General features: G+C 47.7%; 1 protein-coding gene across 1 annotated transcript in view; it reads left to right on the forward strand.

Annotated features, from left to right (window-relative positions):
* Positions 1 to 20608, forward strand: part of COL5A1 (collagen, type V, alpha 1) — a 116986-nt gene that overhangs the window by 68642 nt on the left and 27736 nt on the right. The window contains exons 25-36 of the mRNA XM_014942927.1: positions 1723 to 1767; positions 3302 to 3355; positions 5687 to 5731; positions 6844 to 6897; positions 8567 to 8674; positions 9295 to 9348; positions 10633 to 10686; positions 15267 to 15311; positions 15663 to 15716; positions 16938 to 16982; positions 18041 to 18094; positions 18681 to 18734. Of these exons, the coding sequence (XP_014798413.1) occupies positions 1723 to 1767; positions 3302 to 3355; positions 5687 to 5731; positions 6844 to 6897; positions 8567 to 8674; positions 9295 to 9348; positions 10633 to 10686; positions 15267 to 15311; positions 15663 to 15716; positions 16938 to 16982; positions 18041 to 18094; positions 18681 to 18734 (666 nt within the window). The remainder of the gene's footprint in view (positions 1 to 1722; positions 1768 to 3301; positions 3356 to 5686; positions 5732 to 6843; positions 6898 to 8566; positions 8675 to 9294; positions 9349 to 10632; positions 10687 to 15266; positions 15312 to 15662; positions 15717 to 16937; positions 16983 to 18040; positions 18095 to 18680; positions 18735 to 20608) is intronic.

A 20608-nucleotide genomic window follows, 5' to 3' on the forward strand; every position in this document is an offset into this window, starting at 1 on the left:
CACCCTGGGATTATCATTCCTACGGAGGGCATTTTTGAACATTGGTACAATTGTTAGCTGAGTCAACAGAGCAGGTGAAGCAAAGCCCAGAACATCTCTAAGGCTGTAGCTTTCGATGTGAAATTCCTCCAGCAGCCTCCAGGGAAGTTCAGGCTGGAGAAGATGCCGGGTCTATTTTTCTGCAGGTTTTTTTGTAGGTTGGATGAGACCTTCATGCTGAGCACGTGTGGGTGTGCATGGACACAGGCCCATTGCCACAAGTAGCTCCTGTGATTTGCAAATGGTTTGTAAGCACATGGGTTGCTCTTTCCAAGGACAAAAACCCGCCCAAGTCCTCTTTATGGAAATTGGTCTTGGGAAAATATCTGAAAATCCCCGAGGGCCTGAAATGTCTGACTCCGAAAGCCAACCAACTTGCTCATCAATTTTTGATCTTTGTGGCAGTGGTAGAGATGGGCATTTGGAAAATGGTGATGATTTAATGTAGAGTGAGCATGGGCTTTTGAAATCTTGTTGCTCTTCCATTTTGCCTCCCCTGGGGTGCAGATATCAGGAGGTGAAGGCAGGCACAGTTGGACGATGCCCTTTGTGCACTGATGCTCTTGGAGCCGTGTAAACTCCCAGGACCAATTCACACTGCATTTTCTCCTACTTTTTGTTGGTGCATAAATGACAGCTGTCATTTTGTTTCTTTATTAAACCAGTGTGTTTTATGAAATCCAGCTTGTCTGACAGTCCTCTTCTGAAGACTGATGGAAAATAGTCTTAGGATTTTACTTGTTATATTGCTGGGAAGTCATTTGTGTATTTAGAAGGGAGTTCTTAAGTAAAGAAACTATTGATTGCAGAAGGTCTTAGTGGCTTTAGAGCAGCTGGATGCGCTCTCACCATCTTTATAAAATAAAAGGTGTGCCGTGAGTGCCCTCATGGGAGGCTTATTGCTTTTGTACAGACATTGCCAACCAAGGAACCATCTTCCATCCTGGCCTCATTTTGGTTCCGACAGGAAAATCCACACTAAAAACTACTTTCATGGATTTTCCCTGTTTCTCACTGAGCCTTCAAGCTATATCTGAGGCAGTTCACGCTGTTGTTTTCTGCTGATTGCAATCCCAGCAAAAGGATTCTAAAGGCTGTGAATGAGAATGCGTTGGAATCTCTTGGATGTTGAGTTATTCAGCATCAAATCCCAAGAAGAATGCTGGCCCACATCCAGCCAGCCGGTGTCTGACAGGGATGCAGGTTAGCTGAGCATTTGTCATGAGATCTTGTAACGGAGTCTAGGAATTAGGAAATTAATGAGGGGCTTTGACCAGTCTGGGCATCTTGTGACCTTCACAAGTTTGCTCACACATGAAGTTAATTTTATCTGGTTTTCTATCTGCAAAAATTGATATGCTGCTTGCTGCCCAACTCACTGAGGTGTTCTAATATGTGAAGAATATTGCAAAACGGTTTGTACTTGTCTGCCAAAAGCTGGTGAAAAGTGTAAAATAACCAGGTGGAATACCACCAAGGTCTAAATGCTGCTCTCTTCCTTTCAGAAGAAACTTGAGCTTGCAAGTTGGCTTCAGGGGGCTACTTGTATCAGGAAGAGCTTCCTGGAGAACAACTGTTATTTTACAAATAAATCATAGCTGCCTGAGTGAGTTTGTTGGCTTCTGAGGCATTAAATGTGCACTAAACCCATTTCTCTCTTCACTTTGTCTCTTTTCTTAATAGGGTCATCCTGGCAAGGAAGGACCTCCTGGAGAGAAGGGCAGTCAGGTGGGTGTCAACAAGATCCTCATCACTGCCAAGGGGAAGGTCACAGTAGCTGGATGGAGACAGATCTCCATGGGGCTCCGGGGGTGGCCGGGCAACCAGGGGATGTGGGTCAGTGGAGGTGGGAAGAGGGAAATCCTGTTGAAATTTGAAAGCTGAGCCCAGCTTTCATCTGCCTGGGAGTCTCTTCTGGTGCTCGGGCTGGTCTTTTCTCAACTCTTTCTGGCAAGCAGCACTCTGTAGCCCAGTGAACACAATAATTGAAACTGTGAAAGGAAGCTTCTCTTGATCAGACACAAATAAATATCCTTTGTTGCACAGGGAATGCAGAAAATAACTCTTTTTGTGCTCCTGGCCTTCCCTTTTCTTCCCCTCCCCTTCAAAGTCCCTCTTTAACAATATATTTGAGAATATTGCTGGAGGGTAGAGTCCTTGAATTATACAGTCATCTGTCTGTCGGGGAGATTTGCCATCTGCATTCCCGCTGTGTCCCATTCCGTTGAAAAACATTGCATTTGTCAAAAGTCTTTGATTAGAGCCCAGTCTGGTTTGATGGACGCCCGCTCGAGCCTCGCATGGGTGCTGCACAGAGCACAGCCCACGGCCGTTTGTCCGGCTGGTGTCACACCAGGCTGAAAATTCAAACATTGGCCTCTGCAGAATGTCAGAAGAATGTGAGAAGTGGTTGTGCTGGTGCTCCCCGTGCTGGGAGATGTTGAGCAAACATCAGGGAGGTGGTGTCAGAGCAGGGCTGGTGCTGCAGGTCTCCTCCAGCCACCGCTCGTGTGAGGTCTGAGATGCTGCTGGACCATCAGCTCCATCTGGCTGGAAAAAATCATCCATCACAGGCTGGGAGAAGTGGAAGGGTATTTGTTAGTCAGGGGATTGAGCAAAGCAAAAGCCAACTGCATTCAATAAAGACCCTGATTTATTTGCAGGTGTAAGTGTGGCAGTGAGGGTGAGGAGGAGTGTTTGCAGGGCACGTCCTGGGCACCACGTCCAGCACAGCTCGTGGTGTCCCTGGGGATGTGCAGTGGTGCCAGCAAGGAGCTTTGTTGAGCATCTCCTCCCTTCCCACACAGTTGAGGCTGAAGGACATCACCCTGAGGCTTGTGCCTCAAGCAATAACTCCTCTCTGTGATCATCATCATCACAGGCTCTGCTGTGTAGTTGTGCAGCCAGGATGCTTTGGGAGGGGGGAGACAGCAGGACATGTTCTTCCTCTCTCAGAGAAGTTATTCTTTTCTTAAATCAAAACCAGAAATAGTCAACCCTATGTATAAATCCCCTTTCTAACAAGTTATTGCTGTCTTGTCTCTTCTCTTCCTACGGATCTTTGCTGATGGCTCAGCCCAGTGCACCTGCAGGAGGTGATGTTCCTGTAGCTCTCTGTGCTTTTTGAGTTGGCCCCTGCCATTTCCACCCAGTCTGAAGGATCTAGGTGGCTGGGAGATTTGTTTTCCACATATTCTTCTTCTTGCTGCGCCTTCATATTGATTTTGATGCATTTTTCTTGTTTGCATTTTTTTCACCCTAGGGTCCGCCAGGTCCTCAGGGCCCCATCGGTTATCCAGGACCACGTGGAGTCAAGGTAAGGAGGAAACAGAAACAGCGTCATAAAATCATAGAATGGTTAGGGTTGGAAGGGACCTCAAAGATCATCGAGTTCCAACCCCCCTGCCATGGGCAGGGACACCTCCCACTAGAGCAGGTTGCTCAAGGCCCCATCCAGCCTGGTCTTGAACCCTTCCAGGGATGGGGCATCCACAACTTCCTTGGGCAACCTGTTCCAGTGTCTCACCACCCTCATAGTAAAAAATTTCTTCCTGAGATGTCCATGACGTTGCTTGTTCAGCTCAAGTTCTCCAGCTTGTGCTGGAGGTACCCACTGGCCAGTGGGTACAGATGCCCTACCAGGGCGCTTTGGGCCACCTCAGTGACCAGCTGTATTTACCACTCGAGTGAGCCTTGGTCCAGTGTCTTCTCATGGGCCACGAGAATTATAAGTCCCCTGCTCTCCAGTAACCCCTCCTAGCACCGTTCGGCGCTTCAGAGAGATTTCTCTTTTAATTCTTCGTGCGCGTGGCTCAGTCCCATTCCAATCGTTTCCAGTTTACAACCAAACTAAATCTCAGCCAGAATGTGAAGACTTTAACAAGGCTTGTTAATAAAACAAAATAGCCTATTACTAAAACAAAGCAAGCTTTTCATGCTCCTGATCCAAAACCTTGTTAGACGGAGCTTGTGCGTCTCGGCAATGTGCTTTTTCACTAGATTGAATTCCAGCTCTCTCCCCGCTCCCGCTGCCCGCAGCGCTTGCATGCTGATAAGGAGGCGGTGGGTATTTTGTTTCCCCATCCAGCCCTGGCTGTTATCCCCATCAGGATGTATTAGTTCAGGTGCAGATGCATCCTGCATCCCAAAGGTCCAATGAATCTGCAGGGGATCTGTGCTAGCAGACACAAACACAGCTTGGGGACCGACCAGAGGTGAATTTAAGCCCTCTTAAACCCCCTTGGATATTTTTTTTCGGTTGCAGAAACCCGTTTGCTGCTCTGCCTTCAAAATTTAAGCGGGATGTGTTTAGCCAAAGCAAGCTTTCATCTCGTTTCTTGCAAGGTTGCAGATTGAGACGTAGTGGTCCATTAGGGAACGGTTTGCTGTTGTGTTTACTGCTAAAGTGGAACTGTTCCACATTAGAGCGATCTCGAGAAAGTGTGTCATGCACCAAACCCAACAGACGAGGTTTTGCTTCCTACAAACAGCGTTCTATTAACTGCACGAGCCTCCAGTTCAGGGGGGGGGAAAAATTGTGTCTCATTGGGTTTGCAGCTATAAATAACTTTCAGATCTCGCCTCGCTTTCCAGAACCCTGTCCTGCTGCACAAACGGTGGTGTGCTCTTCTTAAGATGCTAAAGGGAAGAAAAATATAAAATACCCCCAGCAAAATATTATTCCCTCAAAAAAAAAAAAAAAAAAAAAAAAGAAAAAAGCTGGAAAAATTGTGTCTCATTGGGTTTGCAGCTATAAATAACTTTCAGATCTCGCCTCGCTTTCCAGAACCCTGTCCTGCTGCACAAACGGTGGTGTGCTCTTCTTAAGATGCTAAAGGGAAGAAAAATCTAAAATACCCCCAGCAAAATATTATTCCCCTCAAAAAAAAAAAAAAAAAGAATGAAAATAGCTTCTGGTTTTTATTGTAAAGACTTGCATTGCACAGTACAGCTGGTGTAGGTACCTGAGGGTGATGTTTTATCCCAAGAGGCAGGGTAGAAGCGTGGAGGTCTGCCAGCTCTGGGCTGGTGGCATAGCAGGGGCCAGATCCTGACCACGCTCGGCACCTTTGGGCTGAACACCATGGACTGAAGCTTTGCAGGGCTTCTGCACCACGTCACCGATGTCCGCACCAGTCATATTATTTTTCTTTTCCCCCTTTTGGTGCCTAAATGTACTTTAAAAAAAAAAAGTGCATGCACAGAGGTGAGAACCGTGGTAAAAAGGAACCAAGCTGAACCTTTGTAGGTGCTCGAGACAGCGATACCACCTGCTGCAGAGCAGTGTGCTGGCAAGGCATTTGTGGAAATAGGGGGGTTTTTTTGAAATTATTTGTAGAAAACAAACTTTTCATAGTGAGTTTTATCCCTGGAAACAGAATTCCTGCAGTCAGGTGGGGAATGGGCAGATACCACCAACCCCACCTGCCAAATCAAGTCTGCAGAGGTTTGCGACTGTCAGGATTCTCTGGTGACCCCAAAGCCAGGCATCAACGGCTGATATTTGATGGGCAATATATTTAGGAACATCATGGTTTGCAGAGATACCATTGTCAACATCAGAGGAAGCAAAAACCACCATGATTAATGATTCTTCAGTCTTCAGCTTACCTATACCCTTGTAACATATTGTTTTATCTCCTGCAAGGGAGCAGACGGTGTTCGTGGATTGAAAGGCACCAAAGGTGAAAAGGTGAGTTAATGCTGCAGGTTTGGGTTGATTTTGTACAGCCTCTGTGAGTGCTTTTGCAGACTGGTCGCACAGGATGCTCCCTGTGACATTTGCTCCTGCAGGGGGTTTTCTCTGAGCACCCAAAGGACTGGTAACCTCTTTGGTTTTGGAGCAGGTGTGGGCTGGGTACCCACCATGAGGTTCTACCACGTCTTGGCTCAGACCTGGGCATAATCGAGCCTCCGTGGCCTGCTGATGTTTTGAGGTATTTGCTGGGGCAGCTCAGGGTCCAGCATAAGGATGATTTCCTCCTGGCAAAATCTGTGGTTTGAGTGATTCAGTGGAGCTGAAGGGTTTGTGGTGTGTTACAGCTGGGTAACAGCGTGGGGGATATGCTGCCCAGACTCATCAGAGCAGCTTGTGAAAACCAAGTCAATAAGAAAGTCAACACAGTCTATCTCTGCATTTCTTAAAGATCCAGTTGGTTTCTCGCAGAGGATGAGCAGGAGGTGGAGAAAGATCTCACCTGGCCCCATGAACAGATTCATGTTCCCTCATTCTTGCTCCCAGCAATTCAGCAGCAAAGCTGGCAGTTTCAGCCAGGGAATCCTGGCAGGGACCTTCCAAACTTTAAAAGTCTTTCTGGGAACTGTGTCTTCATTGCCCATGAGAGATTTGCTCTAGGATGAAATACATTATTGATTTGAGCTCTGCAATTAAACCTTCTTGGCTGAAAGAAATATTGCCACTGTCCTAGAGGTTGCCTCGAAGCCTGGTGTAAAACATCCTCCATGCAAATAAAACCAGTTGTACTTCAGAAATAATTAGTGCCTGGTACTGGCAAGGTGTTGTTATTCACATCGGGCCAGATTTGTGATCTTGACTTGCAGCCAGGCTGGGATGCAGGGAATATGTGCTGTGATCCCTTGGGGACCTTGGTAGTCACAGCCTGGCTGGGTTCCCATACCCATCTGTGCACACCAAGGACTTACAGAAGCTGATGTGACGTGTGGTGCGGGGACCTAATCTTGTCCTTCCTGGGAAGGGTCCATACAGTGAGGCTAGAGAAGCCTTTTTTTCTTTTTTTTTCCATCTATACAGCTTGTCTGCTTTTTCCCCTCTCTGTTACTTAGGGTGAAGATGGCTTCCCTGGCTTCAAAGGTGATATGGGCATCAAAGGAGACCGGGTAAGAGTCTGGGACTGCTGTGATCGTGCAGTGTTTTGCCTTTTAAATCATGCAAATGCAGCTCAGGGAGGGCAGGAGGGTGGGCTCCTGTCGAGTCCTTCTGGCACATCCGATCTGGAGGCAAGAACTCAGAAATTCCATCTTCACCTCAAGCACAGCAGTTGTAAATCCCTAAATTTGCTAATCCCACCTTGAAGATCAGAAAAACCTGAGTGATGATAGAGGGCCCTGTCTTGCTGCTTTGACTGCTCGGAATACTGCGCGATCCTGCTGTATCGTGGATTTATTTCCAGTATCTATTTTCCCTGGCAATATTACATCTAGGGTCTGGTAGGCATCTTTATTTGCTGAGCCTGATGTGCTTCTGTACCATCAACGACAAGTGTGAAGTTACCGGGAACACACTTTAATAGAAACCAAAGCAGCGCTGTGAAATCTGCCAGTGGTGGAGTTTGGTATCAGACTCGTATCTTTAGCAAAGTCACGTTGCCTGGTCACAAAAGCTTTTTTTAAATCAGTGGAACACACAGACCAGCAGAAACCCCAAATCGTGCTCAGACTACTGCCTGTGGCTTTGCAACAGGTCTCTCCATCCTCCTTGCCCAGCCCTTGGGGACAGGGGACTGTCCTCATCCCCTCTCTGAGCAATGCACCACCTGGGGTCTGGTGTCCCCCCCAGGCTCTGAAGCCCTCCCAGGGATCAGGAGAGCTCTTCCATTATTTGTCCCCTTGTTTAAAGGAAAAATGAATGCTTTGCGTGAAAGCTTGTAGAAGTAGAAACCAAATCCTCCATTTTTCCTGGTGTTTAGCTGTGTAATTGAACAGTTAAAACAATTGGAAAGTTCCCCAGCCCCAACTTCTCACCAAGGAAGAAGGACTGAAGGTGGCATCTCAGGGAGGTGACTCCTGCCCTGGCCAAATGCAGGCAGAGAGAGGCTCCTTCACACAAAGCTCACAGCTCCAGTTCCCACCATCAAGCTCTTTGTGTTTTATGATGAGCAGTGAAGGGACAAGGGGTACTCGAGAGCCTGGCAGATAAATCTGTGGCCACCCAGCTTCTGGTGAAGGAGAAGAAGGCTGCCTGTGTTTGCAGGGTGGAAGCGTCTCCCGTTACCCTGTGTGACAAAGAGACAAGTGGTGTTTTGTGTGCCCAAGCCTGCAGTGTCACAACAATTCACGTTAATAGCTCCGTCCCCTCCGCTCTCAGGTTTCCTAATGATTTTCAGCACAAAAGCTCCAGCCCAGTCTTTCTTCTCCAGTTGCCCCGTTCGACCCTCAATTAAACACTTCCCAGGGTTTTGTTTGTGCATCCAACTGTGCTTTGGGAACCGGGAGGTGGGTACGAGGGTGCGTGGCAATCAGAGCTAATGGGGGCTGTTTGGGTGGAGAGGCACTGCGTGTCCATGGGATAATTGGGGCACAGGAAAAGAGGGCTGTTGCAGGAGATAATGGCCAGGCTGTGTGAATGAAAGCTCGGTGCTCTAATAACACACTGCAATTTACTCAATGACAGTCTGGTCTGAACCTCTTGGTGAACACCAGCTTTCTCCAAGACTTCTATTGGCGGCTCCGTGGAGTATCCGATTGCAGCCCGTGAGGGTTTTTGCTGTCAGCAAACGTAGGGTTTGGGACCTACCTGCTTCATCAATCCTTGTTTTGTGATTAACAGGGGGAGATTGGACCTCCTGGGCCTCGAGGTGAGGATGGTCCTGAAGGTCCCAAAGGTCGCTCTGGTCCTAATGGAGATCCCGGTCCTCTTGGTCCTGCTGGAGAGAAGGTGAGTCTCAAGGATGTAACGGTTCAGGGATGTCTAACAGCAAAACCTGTTTTTTTTTTTGTTATCTTGGGTGGGTGCCCAGCATGGGGGGCAGTTTTAGGGCAGAGGGATGAAGAGGAGCTGCAGGAGCTTTGTGTGAAGGCTGGCCTGAGTTGTTCATCACAAAGACCAGAGGAGACCCAGGGAAGATGGTTTTACTGCAATGGCGTGACTTGAGAACATTAAGATGTTGGTCTCTTTTGGGTTATCTATCTTTTTATGTCTTGAAAAAAAAGACCAGAGGGAAAAAAAAAGGAGAAATTGAAAGTGTCATGGACTCCAGTCTAATTTCTAGGTGCATCCTTTAAAAAAAAAATCAATAGCAAAAAAAAAACCCATTCCCCAGTAGGTCCCTGACACATTTATAGCCCTCACTCTGCATGGTGAGCCATGCGTGCCCTCCCCATCCCAGGGAGGGCAGGGGATGATGGCAGCGCCCGACAGCTTTATTGCACCCACGTCATGTCTGCTTTGCTCTTGACTTCTCCGCGCTTGGCATCTCCCCTTTCTGCTGGTGTGAATCTGAAGCTGCTCGCGAGGCCTCTCTTGCCAAGGCTAACATATTTTCATTTCTGTTTCAGGGAAAACTCGGCGTGCCAGGACTGCCTGGCTACCCGGGCAGGCAGGGCCCGAAGGTAATTTGGTGGGGTTCGGTCCTTGAGAGGTTTGGGGGATGCTGGGGACCCCAGTGGGCACCAGCCCAGCTCTGCTGGTGGTGCTGGGCAGAGGGCTCCATCCCCACTGATGGGATGAGGTGGAACAGCAGCATTTCCCTCCTTCCCACCCATGTGGGACACATTTATAGATGGGTTAAAATAGGTCCCAGCTCTAAGCTGGTGGAAATGAGTGAGTGGTTCTTCATTGCTTGGGTCTCCTGTGAAGGGGTGGGAAGAGATGTGGTGGGACAGGGGCTGCAGCACACGAGGGTGTGTGGGGCTGCTCTGGTGATGGGTAGAAACAGGCTCCATGTGAGCTTTCGTGCTAGTAATAAGCATAATAGTCCTTCTCCTTGTATTATATCTTCAAAGATCTGCGCTAGCGTTAACTAATTAATTAAGAAGAACAGCTAATGAATCAGAGTCTCCCTGAAATTAAAATAAAACTGCCATTTGCAGATTTGCAAACACCCTTTGTGTCTTATCTACACGCCCACCTTCATTTGGGCCATTTTCAAATGTTCTTTTTAAATTAAAACTGTGAATTCTACTACATAGACTAAGGCTGCAGCCCGTTTTTTACAAGCCCTGGAGGCTTTGGGAACTTATGTTTTTGTTAACATTTTTTTTTTTTTTAAGAATCATATTTTATTATTCATGTTCGCTGCCTGAAAAAAAAGCCAGGCTTGTTTAACACCAGAGACATAATTATCTGCGAGAGATTGTTTCCTGGTTGTGGTGTTGATGGTTTATTTTTTAATTTGCATTTTATATCTGGGGTAGGGTTGGGGTTTTTTTTTCTTTTTTTTTTTTTGCATTTCTTCGACTAATTCATATTTTAAAAGCAGCAGCAGCTATTCTCCAGGCACTCACATCAGAAAAGAATGAGCCAGGAGTTAAATTTTCATGGGTATTTTCATAGAGTGACTTAGGAGCTAAAACCCCAAACCCTGCCTGCTCCCCAGGTGCCCAGGACAACCCAGGGCTTGGGCTTTTGCAGCGACTCCTGATGAGGCATGGGCCTTTTTTTTGATTTTGTTGTTGTTATTTTTGGACGAAATGTAGTTTCTGAGGTCATTTTGGGTCTGTCTCCGGTTATGTTTTTATTAAGGGAAGGTTAAAAAAAAGAAGGGTTGGGAGCTGTAGCCGTCAGCGGGCACTGGCAGGGGGTTATCCCAGGGCAGCGGGCGCCGGCGTGGATGGACAGAGCTGCCCCTTTCGCCGTCTTGAACCTCTCTCTCTCTCTTTGCTCTTTCTCCCAAGGGCTCAATCGGCTTCCCAGGATTTCCAGGAGCCAACGGAGAGAAGGGCACACGGGTAAGAGCCGCTTTGTCTGGCTGCTTTGCTGATTTATTTTTTTTTTAATTTTATTTTATTTTTCTCTCCCCCCAAAAAAGCTCCTTGAGCAGGACGTGGGGAGAGCTTTGGTTGGTTTTCCACGAAGGGGATGCTCCCAGAAGGGTCATCCCACCTTCCTGCAGCCAGGAACCAGGTCCCCAGCACAGGGAGAGAGGGACCAGCGAGGGCCTGGAGCAGGGAAAGGGCTCCCGAGGGCGGCTGTTGGGAGAGGAGGATGCCAGGAACAGCAGAGTCAGCTCCACAGACAGCAGCTTTCCAATTAAACACTGGAAATTTTTCCCTCAAGATATTTTAAGAGATTTCTCCGAACCCGAGTCCTTCCCGCGCTGTCAGACTTTGCTCAGGGCACGAAGAGCTTTTTAATTAACAGTAATTATTAGAGATGGGTGAATCTGTTCAGAAGCGGCAAGAACCATCTTTAGCCTGACTTGAGATTCAAAATGCGTAGATGAAAACACTCTTACAAGTTCCTCCCCTTAATGAGCACAGCTATTCTAAATTCATAAACACCCTTAAAACGTGGGGGCTCCAGACTTGTCTCTCCCTCTCACCCCACCTCCACAGACTTTGCTCCCGAGCAGGGATTGTCTAAATACACCAATGATTTATTTATTTGTTTATTGTTTTGTGGAAGACAAGCTTAAATTAGGGGATTCAGGGTACAAATGTAAAGTCATTTTCTGCACCAGCCCCGGTCACAGGGAAAAAAAAAGGAGGGAGTGAGGAGAGCGAGTGGAATTAGTTTCCTTTTTGCTCTCATTTAAATACAAATGACTTCTAACAGACGTGTTTGATAGGAGCCCAGAAAATATAAATCACTTTGCACTGCATTAATATCAGGCCACTGAAATTTGGTTTATATCCCCCTCCTTTTTTTTTTTTTTTCCTTCTTTTTTTTTTTTTTTCCCCTACTGAGTAATTTTAATTTCATTCTGAACTACAAACACGGCACCATCTCCCCTCCCTCCGCTCCGGCCGGGTGGGAGGAGGGAGGCCATGAATAAGGGAATAAGGCAGCTGCCACAACGGCCTTGAATTATAGCCCTATAATTACCACCCGCCCTATCAAATATACAGCGATAAAATCCTTGTGCTGGATTTTTGGGGTGGTGTAAAACAGGGCATCGGCAGCAGAGCGGGGCAGAGACGTGCTGCTTTGCCTCCCCCAGCATCCCCATCCCTCTTGCTCCCTCTGCTAATTTTATTCCGATGGGATGGAGACCCAGACCCTGGGGTGGGAAACCATCCAGGGAGCAGAGCAGGTACCAGGAGCTCATCATTTATGAGATGGGAAAAAACCCCAAGGGTTGAGTTGGTTGATTTTTGGCAATGCCCAGCCTGAAAGGGGTTCAGGAGGGAGCAGGCGCGCTGGGAAAGGGCCCAGCTTCAGGACCAAGCAATAATAAGCAAAGAAAAGACAAAAAAAACAGCAGTTTGCTCACTTGTATTCTAAATGAGCTTTGTGCTCTTAGGAAGAGGTAGTAACACTTAGTTACACCCCCTGGGATGCCACACTTTTTTCAGTTAAGGAACTGAATTTCAGTTTAGGAACTGAAAAAGGGGTTTTTTGCATTTCAAGCCCAGCCTGGAAGGAGATGGGGCAGCTCCTGTGGTCCTGGCTCAGGAGCTGAGACCCAGCTGGGCCAGGTCCAGCTCCAGAACCCACTTTGATGGGGCTGGCACCACCCTTCCAACTGCCCCAAACCTCTGGTGTAAAGGAAGGATGCAGGAATTTGGGGAGAAATGAGGGGAGTTTTTGCACGTGGGGAGCAGGGACTGGCACCCTGACCCCTAAGGGGGAGCACAGTCTGGCACACCTCTGTCAAATAGAAAGAAGCTGGTTTATTTTATGGTAGTTTTAACTTTTTTCTCTCCGATTTTCTCTCAATTGGCCCATTTATGCCATTCCACAGCCAGTCCAGCAGCATGTGCTTGTTTTATCGGTGTGTTTGCGTGTGAGAGAGAGGAGGAGAGAAAGATTTTGATGGACAAATCTCGCCTTTACTATAAAGAGCCCAGCTTGAAAATGTTTTCAGAGTAGCAAAAATACTGATTTTCAGTAACTGCTTTGGTTATGCTTTTTTTTTTCTCCCAAGTATCTGATTTGAAATAAGTGAAAAGCAGTTACACACAGAGCGATAGACTGAGCTGGGATCACACCACGCAAACCAAGTGGAGACCAGCAATTTAATTTAAGCCTCCTTGAGTCAGGCTTGATAAATCCCACTCTGTTTCTCCTATGACCACTAAATTTGCTATTTTTATGAGCGTGTCCACATATAGCCAAGGAAGAGAGTTTCTAAGCTTTGTTCCTGCAGCGCGTTGTGGAGTAACCCAATTTGCAGCTGAAACAACCAAACCCCATTTGTTTGTCTTTCCCTTTTTACAAGGTATGACCATCACACTATTCAACGCAGTTGTTTATGGGTCCAAAATATTATGAATCACACGTTTCTCTTACGATCGTCATCATCTAGGAATTGAAATAAGCTTTCCAGCTCGTTATTTCAGCAACACGAATAGTCACCCCAAGTCCTTAAATAATAAAAAAAGGTGAAAAGCAAAGGCAGAAGAGCAGCCGATCCTGCCAGCTGGATTTTGGTGCTGGCAGAGCTAAATCTGCCCTAACCTGAAACCACAGCTTCTGGCTGTTCAGCTGCAGGAAAGGGCTGGCAAAGTTAAAAATGGGGGAGAGGAAGGATGTTTGGTGTTTTTGGAGAAGTGTGACCTTTTAAATATCAGGATAGTTTTGGTGAGCTCGTCGCGGTGCCGGTTCTCACCCAGCTGCCCGCAGGCGGAGGCGAGCTCGGATGAGCTTGCTTGGAGGTTTTCAAAACCTGATCATAAAATCAATAGTTAGACGTGAATAAGTGGTCTTATTTTTAGAGCTAATAGGCCTCTGCCATTAGCAGGGGGTAATAGATCTCCCCGCTCACCCGCTCTGACAGAGCCTGGGGCGTGTGTGGAGGGACCAAAATCTAACCATTTATTTGGGTGCCTAGAAAATAATCTGAATTTAGGTGCCTTTCCCTCGGTATGCCTGTTTGAAAAATATAGGTCTGTGTACATTTACAGTGCTATATAAATTCTTCGCAACAGTACACAGCGCTGTATGCATGATTAATGATAGCAATAAGCAAGGGAAAAATTTTGCTTAAAAATAGAATTGAAGAAGGAGGAGAGGAGTGTGTGGGGCTACCTGCAGGGAGGTGGCACACACTCCTCTCCACCTGCGCTGGATTGAGCCTCCCGTAGCGAGAGGAAAACCAGCTGGAGTACTTTAAAATTATTTTTGTAATTAATTAAAAAAAAAAAAAAAAAGGTATGCCAGCAGGGTTTATTAAATGGAGCCGGAGAAGAAGGAGGGTTCGGCAGGACTAATTTTAGTAGCTCGAAGAAAGTTGATTGTAAAGTTTTCCAGCTCCTGTTTTATGTTCGCCCGGTTAATGAGTGCCAAACGCGAGAAGGCAGGATTGTGAGATGATGGATTTGGGGCAGAAAATGGCAAGTGATATTTTAAGCCTTCTGTGTTCCTTACATAGAAAGCAAGTCCTTCTCTCCCTTCCTGTAACAGGTGATTGGGAGCAACACTGGGCTTCAGGTCCAGGGGAAGAAAGTTAAACCTGCGGGTATATTTTGGGTAACTTGACACGAAACAGCGTTTTCAGGGAGCGAGCTCTGAGCCATTCCTTTTCTTTTAGGCGCAGGGTAATGGAGCTTAACGTAATGTCAGATTTAGGACCCAGCCATCTCTGTCTTTTTTTCTGTCAGAATTAATCACAGTCCCCCATTAGGGGAAGCTGAGTGCGTCTGTCAGATCTCGTAAGCCCGCTGCTTTGTCGCCGCTGCAAAGCAGCCTCTTAAATTACTTGTTTAGCGCGAAGTTCACAGAGATGAAAAAAGATTTGTAAATATGTGGGGCATCCTAATTGGCTTTGTGTGCTGTAAAATAACTGCTCAGAGCAGGAAACCTGTTCTGCTGCTGTTATTCCTTAAAATATTTAACAGTATGGGTCCTGAAACACGTGTGTGTGGGGGGGTGAGCCAGCCTGCCCCACTCCAGACCAGCCCTTCCTGGGAGATGGGACCAGCAAAGATGAGAGGAAAAGGAGTTGTAGGTTTTGGGGTGGCAGAGTGGAAGACCTTTCTGCTTGCTCTGGTGTGTTGCATGGTTTCTCTAGGAGACTGCTTGGTCCAAGGAGATGGCCTCATCTTTGACAATCTTTGTGGTGTTTTGAAGGACTTGGGATACTTTTTCTTGGGAGATTCCTTCCCTTGGGTGATTCCTTCCCTTGGGTGGTAGATGACATGTGGGCATTGGGATTACAGTGCAGGTCTGTCAGAGCATTATAAATGAAAATAAATAGTGGAATCAGGAGCCAAACCCAAACTTGCTGTTGTCCTTTTCATTGCAGATAAGAACCAGGGAGGTTTTGGGAGCAGTTTGTGTGCAATAGGGTCCTCTGCAGGTTCGTCTCCTGCAAGCTCTGGCTGCCATCCTGGCCACTAACTCCTCTTCATTTCTTTTTTCATTCCAGGGGACACCTGGCAAACCAGGTCCAAGGGGGCAACGCGGTCCAACGGTAACAATCCAGTTCTTCATTCTTGGGCATTGCAAAGGCTTGTTAATGGCAGGGGAAAGTGTGATCTGATTTATGTCCTCACTGGGTGGGATCGGGCCTTCAGCCATTAAAGCTAAGCTGGGGGGAGGCAGTGAATTGGGGCTGGGGCTCACCAGTGGGCATGGTTTAAGGTCATAAAAAGATCAGACCTCCAGTGGCAACGTTGAAGGCTCCTGTCATCCTCTCATTACTACTGGTGGGACAACTCAATTGACCTGGTGCAGCCCAGGAGCTTGGGTGCTTTGGCTGATCACCGTGTAGTGCTGTGGGTAGCAAAAAGGGCTAAAATGTTATCTTTTATGTCTTTTTAAGGGTCCACGTGGGGAAAGAGGCCCTAGGGGAAGCACTGGGAAACCTGGCCCAAAGGTAAGCTTTTGGGGAGCCTGCTGGAATTGTGTCCTACAAAGTGCTGGTAGAAGAGACCATCTGGTTCATTTCCCTTCATTCCCCTTCTCTCCTTTCTCCATTGCATTTTGAAAGCTGAGCCCTCCTGAGCTTCATCTGATCACCGTGTAGTGCTGTGGGTAGCAAAAAGGGCTAAAATGTTATCTTTTATGTCTTTTTAAGGGTCCACGTGGGGAAAGAGGCCCTAGGGGAAGCACTGGGAAACCTGGCCCAAAGGTAAGCTTTTGGGGAGCCTGCTGGAATTGTGTCCTACAAAGTGCTGGTAGAAGAGACCATCTGGTTCATTTCCCTTCATTCCCCTTCTCTCCTTTCTCCATTGCATTTTGAAAGCTGAGCCCTCCTGAGCTTCATCACCCAGCCAAATGGCTCAGAACCCAACCATAAAGTACATGCACAGGTCTTAAAAACCCATTGGCCCACATTGCAGCAGGACACCAAGTGCCAGCATGAATTAAGAGCCACTTCAACCAGAAGGGGAGGGAGCACCCCCACACTGGGGACCAGCACAACCCTACAACGCTTCCCCTAAGCTCTTTTTTTGGGTGGTTAATTGCATTAGAGCCACCTTAGGGGCCTTAGGCTGTGCCATGGGTGAAGGAACACGTATTGCTGCTGGTCTTCAGAACCTTGCACCTGGCCCACCCACTTGGCATGCACGCTGTTCACCCCCAATTGGTCACTGAGAAAAATAGGTATTTTTCTGCCAGCCAATCTGGAGGCACATTCAGCTCCAGAACCTGCTGCAGAGACCAATTAAGTGGCCATCAATCGCTGGGCATGATGGAAGCAAAGCTTTTGTAGCGAGACGTTGTCACCACCGCGCTGCTGGCTTTAAAAATAAATGTCTCGGCTTTGTGTCGGCATGAATTTTTGATAAATACCTCATCTTTGCGGCGGCATTTATCTCTCAGAGGGAGGCCGTTATCTGGTGGAAATATCCTGAGCTCACTGACGTTATCTTTCCTGTATTTTTATTAAGGGATGTGGGGGGAACGAACAGCTGCTTGTTTGTCACTGGATGCTGCTCCTGATACAGAATGATTAATAGAGAGGGGCCAGGGGAGCCCCGGTGGGCTGTGGTGTCACCGTGGGGTTTGGTGCCATTTGAAGTCTTTGTGCCCAGCAGCTGTGATGGTAATATATGTATTTTTAATGGTGTGTTGTTTTGTTTCTTCGTAAAAGGGCAACTCTGGTGGTGATGGCCCCCCTGGTCCTCCCGGCGAAAGGGTAAGGCAAACTGTGGGGTGAAGCAGGACTCAATCCAAGGCCATGAGTTGAACAGGGCAGAGGAGGAGGATTGGTGGGACTGAGATGGTGCTGGGGGGGGAGGTTTGCAATGAGCATCCTACCAAGTACCCTGTTAAGTAGAGCCGGGTGGGCAGCTGGAGCCAGGATGGAGCTTGGCACACCTCGGTCAGCAGAGAGCAAAAATGTGTTTAGAAGTCCAAGGTGAAACATGCTTGTGTGGAGAGAGATCTCGCACGTCACCTACAGCCCTTAGGTCCTCTCTGAGCTCTCCAAGGAAGGTTTGAATGGGACCTCGGGTGTCCTGTGTGTCTGTGGGAAAAGGGAAAAGTCACCCACGGGTTTTGTGCAGGCAGCCAGAGCCCTGGTGTTCTAGAGGAGAGGGTCCTCCAGGACCTCATGCTGCTTTCCCCAGATGGAAAATATTGAAACAATGGTACTTCCATGATTTCTTTTTGGCCTCTTTCTGCTTTTTATCCTGGGCTTTGGTTTGTTTGTAGATTTTCTACAAAATTGCCCAGGGAGGAAATACATACACTTGGTCCTTGCTTTGTATCTGCTGGTTGTGACCGTGGGGGCAAGGGGAGAGCTGCTGATGCTGCTCCAGGGAAGCATCACTTTGAAGAGCATCGGCTGCCAGCGGCAGTGACCTCCGAGCCACCAGCTCTTCTTTTTCATTCCCACATGAGCTGGGGGTTCCCAGGTGCTCTCAGTTTGAGCTGGGATGGGGTAAGACCTATTTTTCATAGCAGCGGGAGGGAAAAGCACAAAGCATTTGATAGCCCTCTGTGTTTGTGGTGCTTTTTGCAGCTGGACAGGCCACCCGGTTAAACGTGCCCAGTGGTTCTTATCTTTCCGTGCCCTTCTCTAAAGAGATGGCCCCCTGAAGCTGCATCTTGCACGTTGGAGCATTTTTTGGGGGGTAGAAGTAGCTGGCTTCCATAGCTTTGTGCCCATCCGCTGTTCACGCAGAGCTGGGATTTCAGAGTAAAGCATTATAAGTTCTTTAACTGTGTTTTCTGCCTTGTTTTGCATCCCAGGGACCACCAGGGCCTCAAGGACCGACTGGATTTCCTGGACCAAAAGGCCCCCCTGTAAGTAACTCTCTTTCTAGAACACGCAAAGAAATACATAAAGCCTTTCCCATCCAGCTGTGGCTGCCTGTGCCAGCTCAGTCTTAGCTGCTTCCCTGACAAGCAGTGACGTACCCAATAAAAGGCATTACTGAGACATCATGATAATAACCCGACGGTTTAAGATTTTAAATAGCCAAGTAAATTGCGGCTGATTATAAATGCTCATTTCCTAATGACTCAATATCACTAGGATCTTTCATGGTTGCTCTGTTCTTTATTTTCCCTCTGTACACTGGGAGGACAGCACAACCGAGTAACACTTCTGTCTCTGCAATTATTATACACTGGTGGGGGATCTCAGAAACCTTTTTGGAGTGATTTCCTTCCCTGTGGTGGACAGCTCGCTCCCGCTCTGGACCTGTAAGATAAATCTTTCCTTTGGGAGGTGTATGGGGAAGGGCAGTATCTTTTAGGGTTCTGAGCCCCCCCACTGTAAAATGGATGGGAACTAATGCAAGGAGGGAAGCAGGTTTGATTCAGTCCTCATCAGTTTTACCACTGAGCACTTGGTCGTGTTCCTTCTCACCCTGTTTTTCTGCTGTAGGGTCCTCCTGGGAAGGATGGATTGCCTGGTCACCCCGGACAGAGAGGAGAAACCGTAAGTAGCCAAAACTCTTGGGCAGATCATTAGTCCTGAGTCTCGTCTTGCCGGTTGGTTTTTCTAAACCCTTCTGTGCAGCTGGGGAGATGTGGCCACACGTTTGGTTTCCCTGGAGGTCCGTGTCTCTCCAGCTGCACAGGATGGTCTACAGGAATCAACCCTCTTCTGAGCAGGACGGGTCGGTCTAATGATGGTTTACGTGAAGGCTGTGCACCAAATCTTCTCTCTCTGTCTCTTTAGTAGATTGTGAAGGTCAACATGGGCATCTTGCATGGAGAAAATAGGAATGGAGAGGTGGAGGGATGCTAATGACCGGCATGGGAGGCAGTTGGGTTTCTGCCCTGCCAGGTGCTGCAGAGGCAGCTCCTCTTGAAGTGGGAGGCTGTCAAGGCTGAGTCAGGGTCAGAACCAGTGCTTGGTGTGGTACTTACTTTCAGAAGATGGAGAAGGAGCTGGGGGGTGATTTCTGAGCAGCTCCTGAGGATGGGTTCTGTACCATGGGGTTTCATTGAAGCGCTGGAGAAGGATTCCCCATGGGGAAGGCTGTGCCTCCGCTCTTCGGAGCGTTATGGGTAACCTCTGTGCTTTCTTTCCCCCCTTTCCTTTGGAGAGGCCCAGGTTTTACATCTCTCTATTGCAGAAACATAACTCTAGGGCTGTCAGAGCAGAATTTTTTCATGCAAGACGGGCTCCATCCTTCGCAAGCTCAGCTTTCCGCACCCAGCCGCGTTAGGTCAGGGGCAGTTTTGTTTTCTCTGGCACCTGCAACGGGGAGAAATAAACCCTTTTCACTCCTTGATGCACCATGGGGCCAACGCCAAGAACTGTTGCGTAGAGTTACAGGGAGAATGAGAGTCCCAGCCCAGTTTTGGCAGTGTTTCTTTTGAGAGGAAGGCAATCCTTGGCCAAGATGAGTGGTGCAATGGTTTTGCTCTAGTTTTTCTGTCCGCAACCCGTTACTCCAGCACCTGGGGAATCAGCCTCTGCTTTAGCACCCGAGTAAGAAGAGCATCTCTGCTGACGCTGCCTTTTAGCCAAAGCTATGCACAAAGGCCTCACCGAGTCCTGCTTGAGCCCCCTCCAGCAATAATTCCTTGCTGCAGCCCAGGGAGCAGCTCCTGGCTGTCTGGGTCCCTCACCGTACCGTACGCGTTCTGCTGTGTCCTTTCTAAAAGGTTTTGTTGCACAGATGTAATCATTGTTTCTCACCAAAGGAGAACGATGAGGCATGTGGAAGGTATGATACCCTGGCTGTCGTGCGTCTCTGGTGGTCTGTTCTCTGCACCTTGATACCCTAAGCCAAAATGACCCTTCTGCCACGTATTCCTCTGCATGCAGTAATTAGTATTCTTCTGTTTGGCATTTTTTGGGGGGGATGGTTATTCTTTTTCCTCGGCTGTTTACAATCCAGCTCATTCACTCTTTTTGGGTATGTCCCTCTCCCCAGCACCGCATGCTGCATGTTAGCAGATAGACTCTTTGTTCTGCCTTTATTGTACAGGGGAGAAAAAAAAAAAAACCCCAACCACCACCAATTTCCTCTACTCAGCTTTGCATTTTTCTCTGCTGCCTTTCCTAGCAAATGAGCATTAAAAAGGCTTTGCTCATTACACATTTTTTGCCCTCGACTTATCACACAACAATTTAATTAACTTGCCTGGCATTTGCTAAGCAAGGCAACGCAAACACTGCTCAGCCCAATGCCAGATATTTATTTACACTCCGTAAGACTGACTTTAAGGCGACGGTTGTGGTATTTTTGAACACACAGTCCTCAGGTCAGGATTAACTTAAAGGTGAAGAGAAGAGTTTTCACCTGCCAGAGCCTGACTGTGACATTTAGTCTTCCCTCATTTGAGTTATCTGTGACA

This window comes from Calidris pugnax, unplaced genomic scaffold, assembly GCF_001431845.1.
Source record: "Calidris pugnax isolate Ruff unplaced genomic scaffold, ASM143184v1 scaffold102, whole genome shotgun sequence".
In the NCBI taxonomy this organism is placed as follows: Eukaryota; Metazoa; Chordata; class Aves; order Charadriiformes; family Scolopacidae; genus Calidris; species Calidris pugnax.